General features: G+C 43.5%; 1 protein-coding gene across 3 annotated transcripts in view; it reads right to left on the reverse strand.

Annotated features, from left to right (window-relative positions):
* The window catches only part of USP3 (ubiquitin specific peptidase 3), a 79,146-nt gene extending 69,518 nt beyond the window's left edge, over positions 1 to 9,628 (reverse strand). Inside the window, exon 1 of one of the 3 annotated variants that reach the window (XM_019755364.2) lies at positions 9,258 to 9,628. In XM_019755364.2, coding sequence (XP_019610923.2) covers positions 9,258 to 9,348 — 91 coding nt within the window. In that variant the 5' untranslated portion in view covers positions 9,349 to 9,628. Of the gene's footprint in view, positions 1 to 8,057; positions 8,095 to 9,120 lie in introns of those variants that run through there. The other 2 variants (XM_074327606.1, XM_074327605.1) reach the window with 2 other exon arrangements.
* Between the last annotated feature and the right edge of the window lie 12,381 nt (positions 9,629 to 22,009).

Raw genomic sequence — 22,009 nt, forward strand, 5'->3', positions numbered from 1 at the left:
ACAATGTATGTGAAACTACATAATCTCAAAAACTGCAATGCACTAAACAAATTTGTCATTATTTGTTTTATCACAAAACTAGACCTAGTTTGGTGAAAAACACCTAATGAAGCTTATTATGTTCTATCTACTCTACCAGTCTTCAACTAAGTACTGGAACTGTGTCCCTATCTCCAAATGAGGGGAAAGGGTAGCGAGGAGAGAAGGATTAAATTACTAAAGCCAAGCAGATTACTAAATCGGAGTCTAAAGGGGCCGGGTTTGCCTTTGGAAGACCAGACACAAATAATGACAGAAAAATTACCAGGACTTTATATTATTTCAAAAATAACCTCCCCTATGAAGGTGATAATATAAAGAATGAACACAAAAGCCATGCATCACTTAAGAAAAATTCTGACATCCAATATTTCCATTTATTTAACATAGCAAGATCTGATGCAATTCCATGCTTTTGCCAACAACCTGAGTAAGCAAATCCATGGTTAAACATAGTAGGATCTTCCAAAGAAATGAATTAAATCACAAATGTAAACACACCCTATTTCAAAACAACAGCAAGTGTATGCAATATATGAAAAGATTCTTACGTATATATTTTTATAGGAAGCACTCCCTCCCATAAATAAATAAAATAATTAAGAGGCTTAGGGACTTATTATCAAAGACTTTACTCACAGAACAATAGGTTTAATATAGGCAGTGTATAATTCTCTTCCTAGTTTTTTATGGTTATATAATAAAGGTTAGTGCAAAGCACAAAGTGAAGTGGGGGAAAAATTATCACAATTATCACATGTGTATTTACTAGTGTGCTGGGAAACTCTTTATTCTTTTAAAATCAATGGGACTATTTATGAAGTAAATAATATATATCTACATATATATATAAACTGGGCACAGACTTATACTCTCCTTAAAGGGCTAGATACCCAAAATTATGGAAAATAGGCATCTGTAAACTCTAATAGCTGTTCCAATTATTTAACAAAAACCAAGTGTTGGAATATTTTTTTATAACCAACAGACTCAATTTTAAAACCTGACCCACATTTTCCCAAGAATCTCTATTAACTATTCAAAGAAAAAACAAAACAAAACACAAAAGCCTGAAAACATATTTTTAAAATGAGGCTCTAAAAAGACTATACCCAAACAAAACACTTAAAATAACTGAAATCAAACTGATGCAATTAAGTTCTCAAACTGATGCATCAAACTGATGCAATTAAATTCTCATGGCATGAATGTTGAGCTCTGGCACCTACTTCACACACATAAGGTGAAGCATGAGTCCTTGGTTCTTGCAGAGCAATTTTTCAATGTTAACACATCTATTAACATTCAAAACAATTCAGGTGGAAACTAGAGTTAATCGCAATTAAATCAAACATTTTACTGGGTGACACTAAAAAATATAGATAGATAATAGATATTACCATCCCAATCCTATGCAACGAATGTTCAAACAAAGAAATGGACACTAATCTATTCTTTAAAAAAAGAAAACCTGAGCATGGACAGTAAAGACAAAGATTTAAAGAAGCTAAAACGGGAAGTGTACTCTCTCATAATCAGTTAAATTAAACCCACAGGAGGAGCAGTTAATCACCAGCTTGCTCTTCTTGGTGATGAGATAGTACAAGAACAGTCCATAAAATGAAGAGACTTCTGGGTGGGTCAAGGAGAAACAGACCAGCAGATTTCTAGAAGGCTGCCTTAAACCCAGCTAGAACAAAGAAAAATATCAGGACGGAACATCTCCTCAAAATGGAAAACAGCCCAGTGATACAGCTCTTCAATCCTAAAGCAGAGTACAAAGTCTCCAGATAAAATCCACTTGGTTATATCTTTTCAAAGACACAAGCTGGTTCATTATAAAAATAAACTCAATTCCCTCCTCAAAAACGTCTCATAAAATTTAATTAGTTAGCATTTATTATTTAGCTAACAAAAACACTAATATAACTATAAACTTCATTTTCCAATGTCCAAGTTTAATTTCAATATTTTTCAAAATCCGAAACTGCCTTTCTAAGCTCATCTGCATTTTATGTATCCGTAAATAGCACACATATACCCACTTTTTAGTGTATCTTAAGGAGAGGAAAATGTGTTTTAAGCTCTGCATTCTAAAGACTATAATTAACTTTTACAAGAAATACAATTTGAAAATCGTAGAACTAAATGGAACCAACAAAATACATTGTCTAAAAGCAAAGATTCCAATAACCTCTAAACTACCAGAGGCAAAAGCTAAATTCAGTATCTTAAGAATTCTCTCCCTCCTTTACCCTGAATTGAACACCCTCCAAGAAGAATCTCCTCTAACAGAAAAAAAATTTTTAAATGGGGACTTCAAGGACATAAGCACATTTAAAAAATAACCAAAAGCTAATTGCATTTTATCCACAGCTATGTTGAGAAGGCTAGTTTATTATAACTGAAGTAATGTGAAGAGTCTGCAAAAAAAATTAGATCTGAACTGTAACGAAGTTAAGACATTCAAAAACAGTTGTTTTCTTCCAACTGTATTACCAATCTTACCCCAACTTGCCTGCACTTTAATCAATAAACAGGTTGAGGAAAAGCTAATCAAATACAGAATTTTAAAATAAATTATTGTCAAAATGTGGAATTTAAAGTGTATTTTCACATCAAGAATCTTCAAAGGAATTATTTCAAGTATATTTCCAAACACTTTAAATTATCAAGCATTAAGTTACTGGATGACAAAATAAAGATCCTGCTTTTAAAAAGACAACCTAAAAGCATGATTTGAATGGTATTTGAATTTAAGCTTTGGGCACTCTCTACCCCCCTCCCTCCACTCCTTGCATTTTAAGCAACTCTCTTAATCTGTCTCAGTTTCACAATCTATAAAACAGGAAAAACTACAAGGATGGGTAGCTAATTAAATTAGTCAGGATTAAATGCTAGCAAACTGCTTTGAAGTTATGTTGTTCTCAGTTCTCCTCCTACTCAGTAAAACTAATAGATGAGAAAACATCTGGAATTACTATAGATACTAACATCTGAAGACTCACAGCAGTTAAAAGATGATCTCTATTTACAAACTTCTAAACCAAAGTTCATTCAACAACCCCAAAAGCTTTCAGGATACAATTGCAAAGAACAATTTTTAGGTAAATTTCCTTTCAGTCTGAAAGATACCTCCTCTTACCTACATTCTCAAATCAGACTATATTACAAAGCAGAGCATCTTGAGAGGTCTTGGCACAAAACAATTCTTGGTTAAGATGAACAAGCTGTTACTGTCGTTATTGCTATTTTCAGCATCCTAAACTGTCAATCAAGGTAAGCTTCATTACAAATACACCATCCAAAAAGAACTAGTCCCTGCTGAGCATCTAAGTACTTCCTTCTAAGCCATCTGTCTAGGAAAACCCTATTAAAACACCTACAATGCATTTGCTCTCATGTCTAAAGGAGCTCTGAATAAACATAAAACAGTAAAATACATTAAACCGCATACATCTTCCACTTCAAACACTAATATACTACCTACCCAAGTCTTTTCCAATACCTGGTTTGAACACAAAACCCATAGGTAGGTAGGTCGGAAACTGAAGCTTAAAGGAGACTAATATTTTTTTCCAGAGAAGGAAAAGTATATAAAATAGCTCAAGAAAGGAAAAGCTCAAAAAGAAAAAAAAACAAAGCAGGTTAGGAGGAAATGTACATGTAAATTACTCCCTGATGGAAGACTCAATTAAATTTTAAACCAGGAATTTAAATTACCCACTGAGCTACAAACCAAATTACTCACTGTTCTGCTTACTGAGCTACAAATAACTATAAAAACATAAGTATCTCTAAATCTAATTTAAAGGATCCAAAATTAATCTATTATATTCCAGTAAAGAAGGAAATTGCATAAATTTCAACGAGGAGAAAGTAGGATGCTATAAGAACCTAAGGCTAATGCTGTAAAAGCAAAGAATGACGAGAAGGAATTATTTTGAGAATAAATCAATAACGGAAACTGAAACAAAGAGTTTGAATTCTCCCCTCGACTTCATCCGTTCGTTCTTTCCCTTAGGTCATGAAGGATATTCTTTGTATATTACTAAGAATACGATTTAGAAAATAACTTCTGATCAACGTCTCAAAACTTTTTTCACAATAGCAAAATACTAAGGTCAACCCCTAGACTGCAGCGTCTTCAATCAAATACATGGAGCACATTCTAAACTCCAGCTCTGCCACATCTACTACGTTATTTAGAGACTGGAAACATGATGATGTTGCTTTAAGGTTCAACCTTGGGGCGGGGTGGGGTGGGGGTGGGGGGCGGGTAGGCAGTGGGGCTGCCAGAAAAACTAGAAAGACAATTACATTTGACTGAAGCTTGCAAAGATTATCCCAAATGTTTAAATGCTTCAGAAAAGTACATAAAATTAAAATATTAATCTTCCGAGTTAATGTGGAAAAAGTATCACCTGTCCACTGATTTTTAACTGCCTCATCCACCTGCCCATCTAGAAACACAGAATGTCCAAAGAATACAAATTCATTGTGCTAATAACACTGCATATAGTCATGTGCTCATACTCCCAAGTTTACCAACTAAAATACTGGGAGGGAGGATTGGTGAAAGCATTCTCGGGGGAAGCTCACTTACTTTGCATTTATTTTCAACATAAAGTTAAAGACCATTCCAGCCTGGATCTAAATGGAAGAAAGTTTCTTCATTCATCAAGCAAACATTTACTGAGGGTCTTATTGTGTGCTAAGCACGTAATAAATACTTCATAGAGTGTTACCAAAAAGCAGTAAACGCATTTGACCTAACAAAAAATACTGATTCTATCTAGAAAATTTAGTCTATTGGGCATGCAAAAGTCCACTTCAGATGTAGGTTGTAGGAAAAAAATATGATACAAAATAATAACCCATCACTTTACCAAGGCGATTTCTAACCTTTATCACAAATTACAAACTTATTACCATTGATAAGGACTCAATAATCGGCATTTCATCCTATTAAATGGATCTTCAAAAAAAGGGGTTCATCTCCAATCCCCACCAAAGTGCAGCACATTTACTTGATCTCCACTTACTTTTCTTGGGTAATGTGAGGGGAAGTGTGTACGGGAAACTTAAAGAGGCATTCTCAACTCTTTGGAGAACTAATCAGGGAAAATTTCTAGTGCCTGCACTATTAAAATATTTCCAATTTAATTGGTTATTTAACTCAAACCCCTAAAGTCCAAATGCTTGGTCTTCAGCCTTCCTTAGTTATTAAAACAGTTGGGTTTAGGGCATCTTTTTGAACCATTTTCCCTGTTTTTTACCCTGTATTTTGCCACTGGTTCAACTCTTTCACCCACAGAAATAATGCCCAAAGCCTCCAGTTTCTGAAAATAACATCTGGTATGTGCACAGAACAAAAAGCTTGAGAGAATGTCCTAGTTTTTATTTAAAACTTTTTCATTTAAAACGAGAATGCCTTTAGCGAAGTTTAGACAAAAATCAGCTTTTACCTTATTAGGAGATTGTTATTTTCAACATTTACCTTAAACCACAACATGGATTTATCTTCTAATCAGTTAGCTTCCTGTCTCTCCCCAATTACGTTATACTTCTTTCTAAAGCAGAGGACTATTGGACCCCATTATCTGTTTCCCAGCTAATATATTTCAAAAACTCTGTGAGTCTCCACATAAACGTCGTTAGCCTTAAAACCTGAAGGATTTCTCTAATACTTTAAAGCTATTTTGAAAAGAGCAGGTGTCCCTGTTACTACAGTTATATACCAGTGGGTTCTCAAAGTGTGATCCTGGACCCCAGAGTTTCCAAGACTCTTTCAGGGGCTACGTGAGGTCAAACTATTCTCACAAATAATATGTTACTTTTATTTACCCTCATTCTCTCACAAGCATGCAGTGGAATTTTCCAGAGGCTACATGATGTGTGATATATTAAGAGACTGAATGCAAAAGCAGATATGAAAATCCAGCTGTCTTTTATTAAGCTAGACAAGAGTTGCAAAAATATAAAATGCCACTTTTCCTCACTAAATTTTGTTTTGAAAAGATAGTTATTTTATATAAACTATTATTTATGTTAACTGATAATGGATGTATTATTGTTATTTGTAAGTAATTTAATAAATACGTATTTAAAATTTTTCTATTTCAATTTCTGGTACAGCAGATTTCAATAGCTATAGCCATACAAACAAAGGCTCTTTGGGGTCTCAATAGTTCTTTAAGTGTAAAGGGGCCTGGGAACAAAAAGTTTGAGAACAGCTGTAGTACAAGAATTACATACATAGCCTAACACACAGTGACTTCCAGAGATAAGAAGCTCAAGTTAAATCTGAAATATAATTACTTCTTATACCCCCTAATCTTGACGAGTAACATATATCCTTGTAAAGCATAATTCAGCATAAAGCCAGTCTGTCCTAGGCCCTATTTAAGGGGCTTTAGATATTTAAGTATTCAGAGTCCTCTTTATAAAGATGTTCTGATCTGTAATACCTCCTATTATTTGATTAGTGTATAGAAGTTTCTCAACGTTTTTCACAAAAATTACCCTGTTCATCCCATCAGCAAGCTGTGAAGTAAATGTGAAGTATTACCCTTTTTGACAGAAGACATAATGAAACTCATGCTTAAAGGAAACAGAACTACCTGTCCAAGGATGTACTGCTACCTAGCTCATAGTAGAATCTACATGTTGGTCTTCTGCAATTTGCTTGGCTGCCTTAGGCTGTTTCGCTGTGGTGTAATTGCAAAGAAAACAGGGCAAGGGCATTACTTTTATTGTCCCAGTGCCAAAACAGGGATTTTTTCTGCTCCTTAATAAGAACGTAATCAGACTCAATATTGGGTCACAGCATTCTTCAACACATTGGCTACCCTTTTGGTTCCCTAAGAGAGAGAGGAGAGAAAAGAAAAAAGAAAAGAATTTTCAAGAGCGTCGGAGAATAAATACCAAATACATAATGCTCCAAGATGATGACTTCGTTACGAACTCACAGATTTACTACTAATCGTTTAATCACCGAGACAACAGGCAGGCAAGAACAAGACCAAGCTCAATACAATAACACTAGATTGTATCAATGAACAGATGCCAACAGGATAAAATGGAAGGCACACATGAGGAGGGCTCAAATCACAGAAAATTGACAGGAGGAAAAACACAGAAAGTTGTGAAACTAGCTTTATTGGTTCTACCAATCCAAGTGCATGACTAGAAGCACCCTGGCAAAGCCATGTCAGAGACCAAGTTTGTTGCAAGATGCAAAGATGCCATCCTACCTCTTGGACAGAAATCATCCGTTCCTTAGGGCTAGGCATACTAGTTTGTTCTTGTTATCAGCACAAGTCTTAGTTATGCTCCATTTTAACTTATGTTCTTAAAGAGATGCTCAATTTTCTGCATCTCTTTTCCAGTCAAGTGGACTGACTCCCTGACTGACAAAAGCAACACTGACAGAATATCTGCCATTTGCATAGTCTTTTCCTTTTTTTGATACATGTGCCCAGTGAGTCCATTTTAAAATTTGATGTGGTTTTACCAGAAAAAAACCAGAAGTGTGCGTTAACCATCCACTTTGTATACTTGTAGTTTACTACAGATGAGCAAGCGTAATTTCATCATTCTTCATGAGGTCTGCTTTTCCTAGTGTTTACTTTGGTCATTTTTCTTTCAAATCTCTTTTGGGGGGAAAAATGATAAGTTACAGTTATTAGCACCACAGGTATAGCTACAATTATAACTAATGTATGACCAACCAATTTGTAAAACAGTTTGATACACCTTATTTGTTGTTCATTCTCAACATTTACTGTGAAAGATACATTCGTAGGTAAGAGCTAACTTATACAAGTTTCTGCACTCTCAAAAGAATAGCAATACTGCACTGTAAAACGAATTAACCGGTTCATTTTTAAAGGCTTCGTGCAGAAAAAAATAATGACTTTACAAAGGCAAGCAAAGCATCAAACCTCAGAAAGCTCCAGGAAACCGCAGTTATTTCTATTCCTTATCCTAGAGTACATTTTTCTTTGCGGCGTTACCTGTATTTTTCTCCAAGGACATAATCACCATTTAAGAAGTACCCTGTCAAAAGTGTTAAGGCATTCTCTGTCTTCCCAACTCTGGCCCACAACGAGAAGTGTCACACAGCTAATGGTACCATGGCTGTTTCCCTATATTTCTTCAAATGACTTTGAGATTTTTGAAGTGCAACGTCCAAATGTTGCGCTACAATCCAAACTACCATTGATCATCTCAAAGCTAATAAACAAAGACTCTAGCGGCGGCACCAGGGCCCTACCAGGAAGTAATCAAAGCAGTGTGGCCGGTGCGATCCTAAGTCTCTAGAGCAGACAATAAGAGGGCACTGGGGCTTCCAAGGGGCCCGGCAGAGGGGTTCATTTGCTTAAGCAATGCAAAAGCAGTATATAAACCTTATAACCGCTCTACAGCACATGACCTCGGGAATCCGAACGCAATTTCAGCCAACCCAAAACATCTGAAAGGCAATCGAGCCGCCTCTCGGAAGCAGCTGCTGGAACTGCCTCCCGAGCTTTCTAGCTTGCATCTTGTTTTCAAACTTCACCCTCCCTGGCTGATGAAAGACTCCGACCGACCTCGGCCTCCCGAGTTCTGAGCACCGCTCCGGGCTGGGCGCTCCAGCCCGGCGTGGATCGCGTTGCCTGCGCCTGCGGGCAAACGAAAGGAAACGCGGCCGAAGCGGGCGGCGAAGGGGCCCCAGCGCGCCCCGCAGCCCAGACAAAGCTGCGCTGGGAGAGAGGCGTTTTCCCCGTCCCGCTGACGACCCGACACAACTCGGGGGACCCCCCCACACACGTGCGACCGCCCTGTGGGGGCCGGACACCCGCCCCCACAGCTCCCTACCCGGCGACACGGGCGAGCACAGCCCCCGGGCACAGCGGGGCGGGGGCGCGAGCGCGGACCCGACTCCCGGCCTGCCGATGTCCCCACGCGCTCGTGGCCCCAGCAGGCTCCCGCCCCGCGCGGGCCTCTCCTTCGCCGGCCGGACAGTCGGCCCGCGGAAAACAAAGGAGCCGCCGCCGCTCCGCCCGCCCGCCTGCCCGCGCCAGCCTCACCGCGTACCCCTCCCCAGCCGCCGGGCCCTGCTCGCCCTCACTCCTCGCCGAGTCCGCGTGACGACCGCCCGCGGCCCCTAGACGGCAGGCCCGGCGGAGCCGGGACCTCGGGTGCGCGGCAGGGCCGCCTGGGGCCGCACTCACCGCTGCAGCACCAGGACGACGGGGAGCCGTTGGGGAACTTGGCTGAGTCCGGAGCGATGCAGACGCTAGAGCTGAGGTGCGGGCACTCCATGGCCACGAGGAGAGCGGCGAGGAGGACCGAGGCTCCGGCACCGCACGAGGTGGGGGCGGAGGGACTCCGAAGGCTCCGTCTGGGGTCGCTCCTCGCCGGGCGCTCGGCCGACGACGGCTGCGTCCCGAGCCCTTGCGTCAAAGAAAGCAAAAGCTTCCGGGCGCCGGGTTTTCTCTCCCGCCAACTCCAGAAGTCCCGCTCCGGAAAACATGGAAATCCGGGGTCCGGGTTCTGCCGCCACCCTTAGGCTGGGGTTTCCGTCTTCCCCGGCCGGCCCCGCCCCTGGGCAGGCCACGCCCCCAGGCCCAGCTCCGCCCCCGTCCACACCCGTGGGGTGAAGTCCTGTCGCTTGCAGGCGGGTGGCCCGGAGTCAGGCTGCGCTCCTAAATGACTTTCCCAACTCTGCCGCCCCGGGCGGCCGCGGCTTCCCCAAGTCTCGGGAAGGGTGGGGCGCCAAGCCGGGACAAGCTGGGCAGGTCCGCTGCGTTCACCACGGCTCGGCGAGCGTTCGCAGTCAGATAAGACTGATCCTGCCTGGTGTTTGGTGGCCTGACTACACCGTGATAGAAAATCTGGCCACACAAGAAAGTGTGAAGAAGAAAACAAAAACCAGTCGGGCAGACAGGCACTAGAGTCCGCATTTTACACACGAGCTCAGAGAAGTTAAGGGCCTGGCCCCCAGTAGCCCAGCGGACTGCGTAGGTCGCAGAGCAGTCCTAATGTAGTGTTTTCCCTGGGGCAGGTTCGATACTAACCAGGTTCCAGGTCCTGAACACGTGGCCTTAGCCAGCCTTCTGGGTGCTGGGCCCGCCAGGGCGCCCCTGAACCTGAGTTCAAACCCTGTCGCTGTGCCTCACCATCCGCGTTACCTCGAGCACGTGGTCGGACTTGCACGCCTCACCCTTCACTGGCAGTGGGGTAGCCCTAACCTGGGCTTGCTGAGCGCGAGGTCCTGGTTACCCGGTGATAAAAAGGGAAGCGATCTAACCTTTGCTAGACACCTACTGCTGTCTCATGGCCAGGCATTTTACACCCAATACCTCATTTTAAACCTCGTACCACCTTGCCTGCTGCTGTTATAAACCCCTTTTCTACCGTGGGGAAACCTAGTCTGTAATTCGCTAATGCGTGCCAGAATAAATTCCCTGAAGTCTCTGACCTCTTTGTGAAAAGTGGATAAGGCAAGCCTTAAAGGGCTGTTTGAGCTGGTGTTACACCCAAGCGAGCGTGGGATCTCTCTGGGGCACGGCCTTGAGGACGTCCGGGGTTATTACAAATACTGCCTTAAAGTTGGGGCTCCTTGTAAAACCCGGCGAAGGAGCAGCAAAGCCAGAAGGCGAGCAGGGGTGGGGAGGAGGAGGATGTGGCAATCCTGCGGGCAGGGCGAGAGGAGGAAGGAAGGTCAGGAAATGATTAACCGGGTCGGGCCGGGTAGTGGTTAGAGCAGGGCACCTCCCTGCCGTGCAGTCCTGGAACAACTCGGGGATGTCCTGTCCGTCACTTCTCACTTCTCCCCATCCCCCATCCCCCCTCCACTCTCCCACCCCCGGCACCACTCGATTTCTTCCTAATGGTGTCCACTCACCTGGGGGCATCTGTGCCGACTGTGTCCCCCAATAGTATTTCCGATTCCTCAGTCAACGCTTTCTGTCGCTTCCAAAATTTTATTTGATTTGCTCTGTTACAGCAAGCCTCAGTCTTGGGATTTTATGGCAGTGAGGAGTTGCAGCTCTAGTCCACACAAGCCGTTTCTTTTCTATCCATAAAACTGGTAAAATAATATTTATCTCGCAAAGAAGATGTGAGAATTCGTATGAATTGCCACTATGTTGTAGATATCCAATAATTTATAGTTTTTTAAAAATTACAGTAGGTGAGGGAATAATTCCTAGGAAAGCAGAGGATAAACAATAAATCTGACCTTTGTTCAAGCTCCCATCTTTTTTCAAGGCCTGGCTGGACCAACTTCTGTTTCCCTCTGGAAACCTACCCTTATTTAGTATCCATACCCCTCATTTAGCCATGGAGCATGCCCTGCCTGACCCATGCTGTCTTTCATATTGGCATGTAATGTGTCTCTTTTTCACCCTCTTAGAGACTCAGTTTCCTTATTCTTACCTCAGCTTAAACATCACTTCCTCACAGAGGCCTTTCCTGACCCTGCTCCACTCCCAGGTTACCTTCAGGTGTGTGATGCCCTTGTCTACCCCCACACTCTGCCTTTTTTAAACATTCTTCATGTGTATACTTGTTTGTTTAATGTCTGTCTTCCCCTTGGAGATCCATAAGGATAGCAAACAAGTCTGTCTGGTTTCCTGCTGTATTGCTAACAACATGTGGAACGTGGAGGTTTTCCAATAAATAAGTGTTCAATAATGAATGAGTGATCGATTAGCAGTGTCTACCATGGGCAGGAGTTTAGAATGTGGCCCAACATATGCCAGGCATTTGCCCCCCAGCCAAGGTGATCTCTAAGTTTCCTTCAGCTCTGAGTTTATGATTTTGACAGCATCAGAAACGTGTAAGGTATAAACTGCTAACAACAACAAAAAATCTAAAGAAATGAAAGAAAGAAAGGTTTTTATTAGAATCTTCTCTCCCCAGCTTGAATAAAAACCTCCGGAACAAGGGCCCTAATTTAGTCATCCCTGACTGCTGTAGTCCCCAGAGGGCAAGCTATGACTACCAGGCAGTCCAGAGAAGCTGGCAAAATCAAAGAGGGCCTCCTGGAGCGTTAGCTAGATTTTCCTTTTTAAAAGGAAAAAAGACACAGGGAACTTTACTGTGTCTTTGAAAGTTTTCATACTAAAATAATATATTGAGGGGGGGAAGAAACCTCGCGGTGAGTAAATGTGTCAAGCGGGGGAAGACCACGGGACACACTGGGAAATCTGCTTTTTCAGTTCGTCGTTTCTTCGGCTACATTTAATGCAACGTTCGCTTTTTTGTTCTTGGCCCGCGTCGCTTTGGCACTGAGGAGCTCTGACATACATAACAGTGAGCCCTGGTGCTGATGAGCCAGCCTCCAGCTCAGGCACTTGGAAACGAGCGGCCTCCGGGTTCCCCAGCCAACCCTCAGCAGCCCGGGGGAGGAGAAGGGAAGGGGTGGCTCCTGCCAACAGCGGCGGTGGAGTTTTAAGTTTGCATTTTTCAGAAGAGAAGAATGCACAATTTCAACCATATTATCAAATGTTTCTCATCTAAAGGAGATGTATACATATAAAGGGGGGCGGGTGCTGACGCAGGAAGGGAGAGGGAAAGCATACGTTGCCATGGGAACCATAATCAGGAAAGGTCTCAAGGTTGCTTTGACCTTCCCCTAGCCTTAGACTTGAGAATTCTGGCAAAATCAGTGGTCCCCAAGCAAGGATTACAAGCTGATCAGGCCCTGGGAAGACTAGCTCTGACTATCCCCACTCAGGCAAGGCTTATTAGAAGCACCCAGACAGCTAGGTTGATTATTTACCTTAGAGATTTTTCTAGGAGCAAAGCCTCCTTGGGAAATCAAAGTTAGATCAAGAGAAGGCTTGGTGAGAATTCAGAAGGAGGGGATGGGAGTGAGGGGCAGCTGCCCCAAGGACTTTTTTATTAGCTCATTTAATTTTTCAAGCGACACTTATATGACAGTCCCTTGCCTGTTTACTTGTTTATCTATTGTCAGTTTCCTCCATGAGATCAGAAACCTTGCTAGTCCTGTTCATCGCCTGATTCCCAGCTCCTGGAATTCAGCCTGATACTTGGCAGACTCTCAGTCACTATTTGCTGAATGACTGAATGAAGGGGGTGGGTGAGGGCAGCCAGCCCTCACTTCTGCACCCAGGAATACCCACGCAGTGTCATTCTCCCACTTCTTTACATTCACCCCTTTCGCATTACTTCCCTGCCCAAAATTCTTTACTGGCTCCCTATCTCTGGCAAGATAAAATCAATCAGAACCCCGCTGCCATCATAGTCACCTGCCGCTTCTCTTTCGCTAAAGCTTTTTTAAAAACTGTTTCAGCAGTACCTAAAATAGTTCCCTGATTATGGAAAAAATGCTTCCTCACACCTCTGTATCTTCTCCCACCTCTTTCCCTACTACCAAACCAGCTCCTCCTCCTCCTCCATGAAGCTTATAGCCTCCTCAGGGAAGCCATCACTCCTCAGGGCGAGTCCATCACTCGCCCAAGCAGATGGCTGAACCTCCTCCTGCCCAAACCCCATTCTGTAACAGCTTGTCACATGGTGCTGTTATTTTCTCTGTACCTTTCAGTCTCCCTTGGGAACAGATGGTTTTCATCTGTGGATCCTAGGCACCTAGTTCATCAACTGCAGATATTAAAAAAACATTATTGTATTTGTGGATTAGATGTTGGAAGTGCCCCCTTTTGAGAGTGATGACATCAATCATTAAGGGTAATGGTTCCCTAGGTAGTCACTGAAAGGACCTCAAATACGTAAGAACAGAAACTTACATTTATTGGGTTTCAAGTAGGTGTCAGATACTCTATCAAGTGATTTTCATTTCTTCATTAATCCCCACAACAGGTATTATCACCTGAGGTAGGTATTATCATCTGTTTTACTGATGAAAGAGCAAAAGCTCAAAAAAGGTTAAATAATTGCACAAATATACACAATTAGTACTTGGTCTTTCATCAAAGTTGGTAGAGTTTTACCCTTCAAACGCATGGTCAGCTAAATGATTTTTGCAGTATTATATGGGAGTAGCTTAAGTTCCTAATAATGAAGACTCCTAGGGACCACAGGATACAGAAGAGTAACTAAAGAGTCATTTAGGTTTAGTACTATTGTAATAATCATATCATCAACATCTTAATTTGTGTTGTTCTTAATACTTTCTTTTTTCTCATTGAAATGTGAACTTCACAGCACTTTTATGAAGGAGATAAGAACATTCTCTTGTTTGAAAGACCCACTTTGCAGATAAAGCATTGACCAATTGAGCAAAACACTGGGGCCCTAGCACCAAACAACTCTGACAGTGAAGGGGTCACTTCTTCCTCAGGGCCCCGGTCTCCAATCTGTAAAAACAGAGGGTTTGACAAAATGATCCCTCAGGGCCTTTCCAGAGTGAGGGCTCAGTGATCCTGTGACAGCTCATGGCCACCCAGTGACACTGGCAGCGGCAAGAAGGCTCTGGTATCCTGGGGCAGAGACTATTAACGGTCCACCCCAAATCTGTTTTCTTTTCCTCTTGGGTTCACTAGATATTTCTCATCTTTCCTGTAGCTACGTGTAGCCATTTTTAGTTAATGGAGCCTGAACAGAAATCACTAGGCTCCGCCTTGGCTGGCTGGCACTGTGGACAGCTGCCCAAGACAAAAATACTTCAGTGGCCCGTTTTGTTTATCAACACATGGAGGAAAGGGGGGAAATATGTTAGGTCACGTCCAGAAAGAAATGTGGGTTTTCTAGGCTTTCAGTCTGTCCTTTCTGTGTCCTCATTTTAACCATTCATTTAGTCCGTGAATCGTTGTCTGTGGTCCTGCCCCATGCCAGGCACTGATGATGTAGGGACTCAGGGCTCAGTGCTATGTGGGGTCCCCCTCTACTGACATCTCTTAGCCACTATCAAGATGGAAAACACTGTGATATCACTCCTTTCCCTTTGCTTGTTCATTGCCTTATTGGACATCGGAGCCTCTGAATTTCCAAGTGCTGTCTGGAAGTGGGGCTTTAAGCCTTTTAATTATAAAAACAGAGTCATATGTCAAGGGCCTGCCTTGGTGTTTGGCATACAGTAGACCCTCAATAAATGTTCACTTTCTTGAGACCTTGTCAAAAAGGAGAATTGATGTGGGAGATGGAGGATGATGCCCTGAAATCATTGATTCTAGTACAGCTGGCACAAGAGGTTAAATGTTTGTCTTTTCAAAGGGATGTGGGCCAGATCATTCAACAAATACCACTGATGCTCAAGGTTCATGGGACATAACAGTGAGCAACGCAACGTTTCATCCTCAAAAGGATGAGGAAGGGGCAAAGAAACACACCAGCAAATAGGCAATTGCAACAGTGTGATAAGTGCTGGGACGGAAAGTACAGGATGTTGCTTAGCCACAAACAAGGGGCAACTAACCAAGGCTTGAGGCTCATGGGTGGGGGAAGCATCAGACAGGGCTTTCTGGAGGAAATAACATATGACCTGAGACTTGATTGATACCTAAGAGTTAGCCAGGTAAAGTAGTGTTGGGGGAGGGGGACATCATATCCCAAGCAGAGGGAACTGTATTTGCAAAGGCTCAGAGGCTCAGAGAGAATCTGAGGCTGCCAGTCTGGCTGGGAAGTCATGTGCAAGGAGATGAAAAACTAAAAGGTGAGGCTGGCAAGGTAGGTAGAAGACAGACTTTGAGGGCTGCTGACTCTGTAGCAAGAACTGCCAATGCAGAGAAATCTGGTCCCCAGGACTCTGGCATCTTTCAGGGTTACACTTTGCCAAGTCCTGGGAGAGGGCATAAGGGTACAAAGACGCAGAAAGGTAAGAGATAAGACAGAATAAAGAAAGCAACTAACAATTATTAAATGGCTATAAGATGTTCAACAGCATTATAGTCATCTGAGCAATCAATGCAAATTAAAACCACGGTGCACACCTACCTAGAAACCAACAGGCAGGAATTAGAATGTAGATGTGACTCCCCTGCACCCTAATCATGACCAGATCATTGACACTGTCCTTGAGGAGCTTACAACCCACTGAGAAGGAGAGGTTTATATACTTTAAGAAGTAGAATTTTGATGGGGAAAGGAATTGAAAGCTTAGAGAACGTCCATCTCTGCCTTCCCCTCTTCTTTCCCACCCTTAATGTGACCTGACAATTCAGCTACCTGGAATATTCAGCTAACCAGAAAATGAATTTCTCAAACACCCAGAACATAAATTTTTATGGTCCCAAACCCTTCCATGAGGTGCCTGATGCATTAGAAAGAATCAGGGCTTTGCGTACGATCAAGCTAAGGTCTTGTTTCTGCCACTGGCCTGCTGTGTGACCTTGGGCCAGCAGCCTGACCTCTCCTGAGCCTCCGTCTACGAAACGGGAATAATATAATAATAGCTGCTTCCAAAATGGTGACTTCCCTGCTGTGTCTCCCTTAGTGAAATACTTATGTTTGGAAAGAGAGAACAGGGATTCACATGTTGTGATCAGAACCATTTTCTAGAGTTGCCAACACCCATAATTTATGCATTTACATAATCATACCAAAGTTTCTAAGCATATTTTATAATTACATCATCTAGAAAGCTCTGCTGTGCCTGACCTGGTTATAAGTGGGCAGGGGGAAAACGGTATTTAACATTATTACCATCCAAAGAACAATGGTGGAAAAGTAGGAAAAGGGCCTTAGAACCTTTCTCAGTTGCCTGTACCGTGGCTGGTACTTTCAGGCTGGAAATGGAGGCCAGAAGCAGCAGGGCTTCATGGAATTACCCTTCCTAAGAGAACTGAGAGCAGAGTGATTAGAGAACTGAAAGGGTCAGGAATTTCACAGAGGAGGAAACCGCTCTCAGAAAGGTGACACATTTTCTCAGCACTCCAGAGTTCTCTGGTGGGCTCCTGACACCTTAGTTTGCCAGCATCTGTGTGAAGCCAAGTGGGAGAATAGTTCTCTTGTGTACCTCGTTTGCCCCTTCTTATGCTCAGGATGCACAAGTTGGTTCTGTCGGGGAAAGAGATGGCTACAGAGGGACAAACACTGAATGCAACAGTCCGTATAGCAGGTCCCTCCATAAATAACCTCCAGACTCAAGCCAGTGAGCCCTCTAAAGGCGGCAGTAGCCCCAGCAGAGAGTGCCTGGCACGTATGAGGCACTCAGGGAATTATATTAGTCTGGTAAATAAATGTGTATTCAGCCGTGAGAGGCTCAGTCTAAAGCTTACTATCGAAGGACATACAAGAAACTGGTAATAGCTATTGGCTCTAGGGAGGAAGACTGAGTGGGAGAAAAGAGGGAGGTAAATTTACTATTTACCGTACACCATTTTATTCTTTTTCAGTTTGGTACCACTGGTGATCAAAAAATTAGTTATATTTAAAGAAAAAATTAAGCTTAATGTGATTCCCCCCTCAGGGAAATGTGCACTGCAATAGGAGGGAGAGACCTGGGTCTTTACAGTCAAACTAACTTGACTTTGACTCCCAGCTAATCCTGCTACTTCCTAGCTGGATGTCCTAAAACAAATTACCTACCTTCTCCGAGCCTCATGGTATATATCTAAAATAGGGACAATTATCCACCGGGTTGTTGTGAAGCTGAAATGTGATAACCTATGAACACTCACCACGTGCCAGGCACTCTTCTGAACACTTTTAATCTGCGTATTGACTCATTTCATCCTCAAGATAACCCTACGAGAGTGAGAGCGATACTATTCTTTTCCCCCTCCCCATCTTACAGATGAGGAAACTGAGCTCCAGAGACTGAAGAACTTGATTCGAGTCTCACACGCAGGCATGCCACTTCCCAAGCCTGCCACTTCCCACCTCCACTTGGCTGACTTGAAATGTTAGCATCTTCTTTTCAATAGGTGATTTTTAAAAATGCAAACATTTACAAGCCCCTCCCCCCCAAATGTCTTTGTAATGGTGGGCTGTTGGATATGGTGACAGGCTAGTGAGGGCAGTGCTGGTTAAGGAATCAGCAAAGCAAAAGCAGGGAGAGGGAGAGAGAGAGGGAGGGAGAGAGAGAGAGAGAGAGAGAGAGAGAGAGAGAGAGCAGTTCTAATGAAGTTAAGAATCTTGCAACCAGAGAATGTAGTTGAACTGTAGTATATGCATACTTTTTCTGTTGTACACTTTATTTCTATTATTTTTAAAATTTTGAATTATATATTGGAGGCAGATACCATGAGTTCTTTAGGAGTTTAGGCCTCTAAGAACATTGATAGGGTGGAGCAAACTTTTAGGCAGGGTTGCTTCCCCCACCCCCTCCGGTGGGACCTACACTGAGTCATCGTCTGCTGACACTGTTGATTCTGTCTGTGGTATCGATAGGTGTTTTTACAGTTGACATCTGATATTAACAGAGGCCATTTACCTCTGTTTCTTCTAATTCAATCAAAAACAATTTCAGTGACTGGAACACCCGGGCAACTGGGTTCTCAGTTTCATTGAGTTTTTACTGTACTTGGAGTTGAAAAGCCTTCTTCTTCACCGTGTCACAGCATGTGATTCCTTTCTATTTCCCCTGCCCATGCTCCCCATCTCCTCCTACCCTGGGACCCTCAATGTCTCCTATAGCATCCCCCACAAACCATCAGGCCACTCCCTCCGGTGAGCCCCTCCCACAGGCCCTGAAGGGGCCTTATGCTCAGCCTGCGCTAAGACAGGGAGCTCCCGCCGCTAGAACCAATCCTCCTCTCCAGGTCCCCCTGAGTGGTCAGCCTGGCAGTGGGTGTTGGTCAAAAAAGACAGAAACCACAGAAAGGCCTCATCCCTACCTCCCACCACCTGTGCTCACTGCAAACTTGCATCATCTCTTCCTGTCTGTGCTCTATCAGAAGCTTTCAGCAGCTCCCCGCTGCTCCTAAAAGCAAGCCCAGACCCTTCCCTGGCATCAGGACTCCAATACGTTTGATCTTGACCAACCTGCCAGCCTTGCTTCTCCCCACACGCCCACCTGGGCCTGATTGCTCTCACCCTGGCTTCTCCCTCAAGCTGCTTCCTCTGCCCAGTTCACTCCTACCTGTTGAAGTTCTTCCACCTACTAAGGCACAGCACAAAGCTCATCTTCTAGAAGAATTCTTCCCAACACTCATTTGTATTTTCTTTTTTTCCCTTCTGCCTCCCTCCCTTCTTTCATTCTATCTCCCCTCCTTCTCTCTCACACACAGTGTGAATTGATCTCCTTCCTTCACCCACATTCCCATGGGCCTCTGCTCGTACCTTAGAGCTGCACTTCAGTCTGCTTTGGAAGAGAATTCATGTTTGTACCACCTCCCAGTTAGTAACTATGTCCTTGGTTTGCAAGACCTACTCATTTCTCATTCATCTGTACATTTATCATAGTACTGGCCCCAGGGTTTTGCGTATAGTAGGTTCTCAATAAATGTTCAGCCCTCAAGTATTGTTAGTTACTTGATGGACAGAGCCTTGGCTTTGACAATGGACAAAACTGAATTTGAGTTCCCATCTGCCTTTCAATAATTGTGTGACTTTGGATAAGGGACCTCCTCTCTCTGAACCTCTTAGGTCCAAAACCTATAAAATGTAGGTTATAATAGTGCCTATCCCGTTGGGTGGTGAGGCAGGATTGAGATAACATATGTAGAACATGTGACTCTTGCCCTTCATAAAGTAGGTTCCTGATAAACACGAGTCACCAGCTTCATCCCATGCACACTTTTGCAGCTCTTACTTTTGCCCTGGACCCTCTGGAGTGGATATCTGGGGAGAAGGATGCTAGAATATGTGCACTGGAGGACTAGGATGACCTCCTTTCAAATTGGGCCTGGCAAAGACAGAAAGGATTCTGAGGAAAGGGGTGTGTGTGGGGGGCACGAAGCTGGCAGCCCCAGGCCCTGTAGGAGGTGGGCCACCCCTGTCCCAACTAAAGAGGTCAGACCCTGCCCGGAAATCAGCTCCTCCAATCTCCTTTGTGATATATTAGCACCTACTAGATATCCTCCCCAAAGCCATCTCTGTACCTTAACGTGAGCCTGAGTAATTGGAGAATAGGAAAGGCAGCTCTGAGCATGGAGAAAGGCCATTTTCAAAGGAATTGGCCAGTTTGTCTCTGGTACTAGGGGAAAGGGGAACAGAGCCCCGGTAAGGCAGGACTCTAGAGGCCCAGGGAACCCCTCCTATCATGGAGATACTCACACTTGCCTTCTGATCTTATCTAAGTTTCCAGGAGCAGCCATCCTGGGAAGGGGTGATGAAGGACATGGTGTAGTGTGGGGTGGAGAAGGGTGGGTGGGAAGAGAGCAATATTCTCTGTTTGGCAGCTCTGGTCCCCAGCACATGTTATTAAATAGGTGTTTTGATACATTTCAGTTTCCTGAGAATTTGGGCAGGGCCATCAGCTTTTCTCAGGGCTGAGCTCCCTTGAATAAGCTGATCTACTTCCTTCTGTGCACCATCCTCACCAGCCTGTCCAAAATCGAGGTCCCTGTGATGGGGTAGTATTGTGGGATTGGAGGTGGTGGTGCTACCAGTTTGCAGAGTACTCGTTGTGGGAAAATGTGAATGTCATGTGGCAGCCTTTCCCTTGGAGATAGGCTCTTAGACTAGGATCTTGGCACTTGAAGACTTTTGGTGATCATCTAGTCCAATCCATCCTTTTACAGATGAGGAAACTGAGACCTAAAGAGGCCAAGCCAATTCACAATGTATGCATGTATCAAATCACCCCTAGTGTACACTTCAAATATCTTATACTTTTATTTGTCAATTTTGCCTCAATAAAACTGAAAAAATAAGTAAAAATTAAAATAAATAAAACAGAGGCCAGAAGGAGAACCCAGGTCTCCTCATCCCCAGTCCAGGGTTTTTGTTCTGTTTCTCTATGATAGCCCCATAAAGACATTTCGGTGTGGTGTGATGCAGGTGTCACACATGGTTGAAAATGATATATCTGGATTTGACTAGAAAGTGTGAATCATACTTGTTCTAATTTCATATTGGAGCCCAGCTTACTCTGCCTGACTTGTAACTTCTCATTCCCATGGGGAGGGGCCTTGTGCACACAGTCTAGATTCACACTCTGATAGAATCTCGGGGTGGGGTTGGGAAAAGTCCAAGGCATGAGAGTTTTGGCTTGGTTAGTATGCTCTTTTGAGTACTGAGTAGGCAGGCATTCTCTTCCTCCTTCCCTAAAAGGTCTCCAACCTCTTTAAGTCCAAAGAAGACTGGTGTGCAATGAGACACCCCTGGGAGGTAGCACCTGGCACCTTTCCCAAGGCAAGGAACAGACTGAGTGGAAAACTGACAGTGATTCATGTAGGTTCAAAAAAAGCACATGAAGCTGGCATGGGTATGACCAATGGAAAGGCTGAAGGAAGGGGGATGTCGAAAAAAATTGATGAAACTCACAAGGGGAAATCCATTCACTCATTCAAGAGATTTTGGTTTGAACACTTCATTAAATCAGGTACAGTTCTAGGCACTGGGCAAATCAGACCAAGAAGGGTACAGAGACCTATGCAATGATTCAGAAGAGGAAAACTGAAAGTCATAGACAGATTCACAGTTAAATGAAAAGTGAGGTTAGAGAAAGGCAGTGGGAAGAATAGGATCTTGAAAAATTCGTCAGAGACTTCAAGAGGATAACATTTGCACAGATAACATTTTTTAAAACCTGGAAGAAAGGAGCCAGAGGGAGATGCAATTTGAGAACCACTATGGCATTCTAAAGACTAAACCAAACTGTTTGCACTGCATGCTGGGATAATCCACTTACTCAGCAAGTACTGACTGAGCACCTCCTATTTCTCTGGCCACATCAGGCTGTTTCTCGCCTCCACCAGACACATTCTTCAACCCTGCCTTTGATTTATCAGTGTCCTCTCCTTTTGAGGGCTCCCCCAATGAATAGCACCATTTAGCAGATACATAACAACAGGCTGAAAATGTTTTGACAGGAGAATGAATAATATCCTAGCGAGGACCCTGACTAATTCATCTTTGTATCTCAGTGCCAGGCACATAGTAGGCATTT

This window comes from Rhinolophus sinicus, linkage group LG03, assembly GCF_036562045.2.
Source record: "Rhinolophus sinicus isolate RSC01 linkage group LG03, ASM3656204v1, whole genome shotgun sequence".
NCBI classification, from domain to species: domain Eukaryota; kingdom Metazoa; phylum Chordata; class Mammalia; order Chiroptera; family Rhinolophidae; genus Rhinolophus; species Rhinolophus sinicus.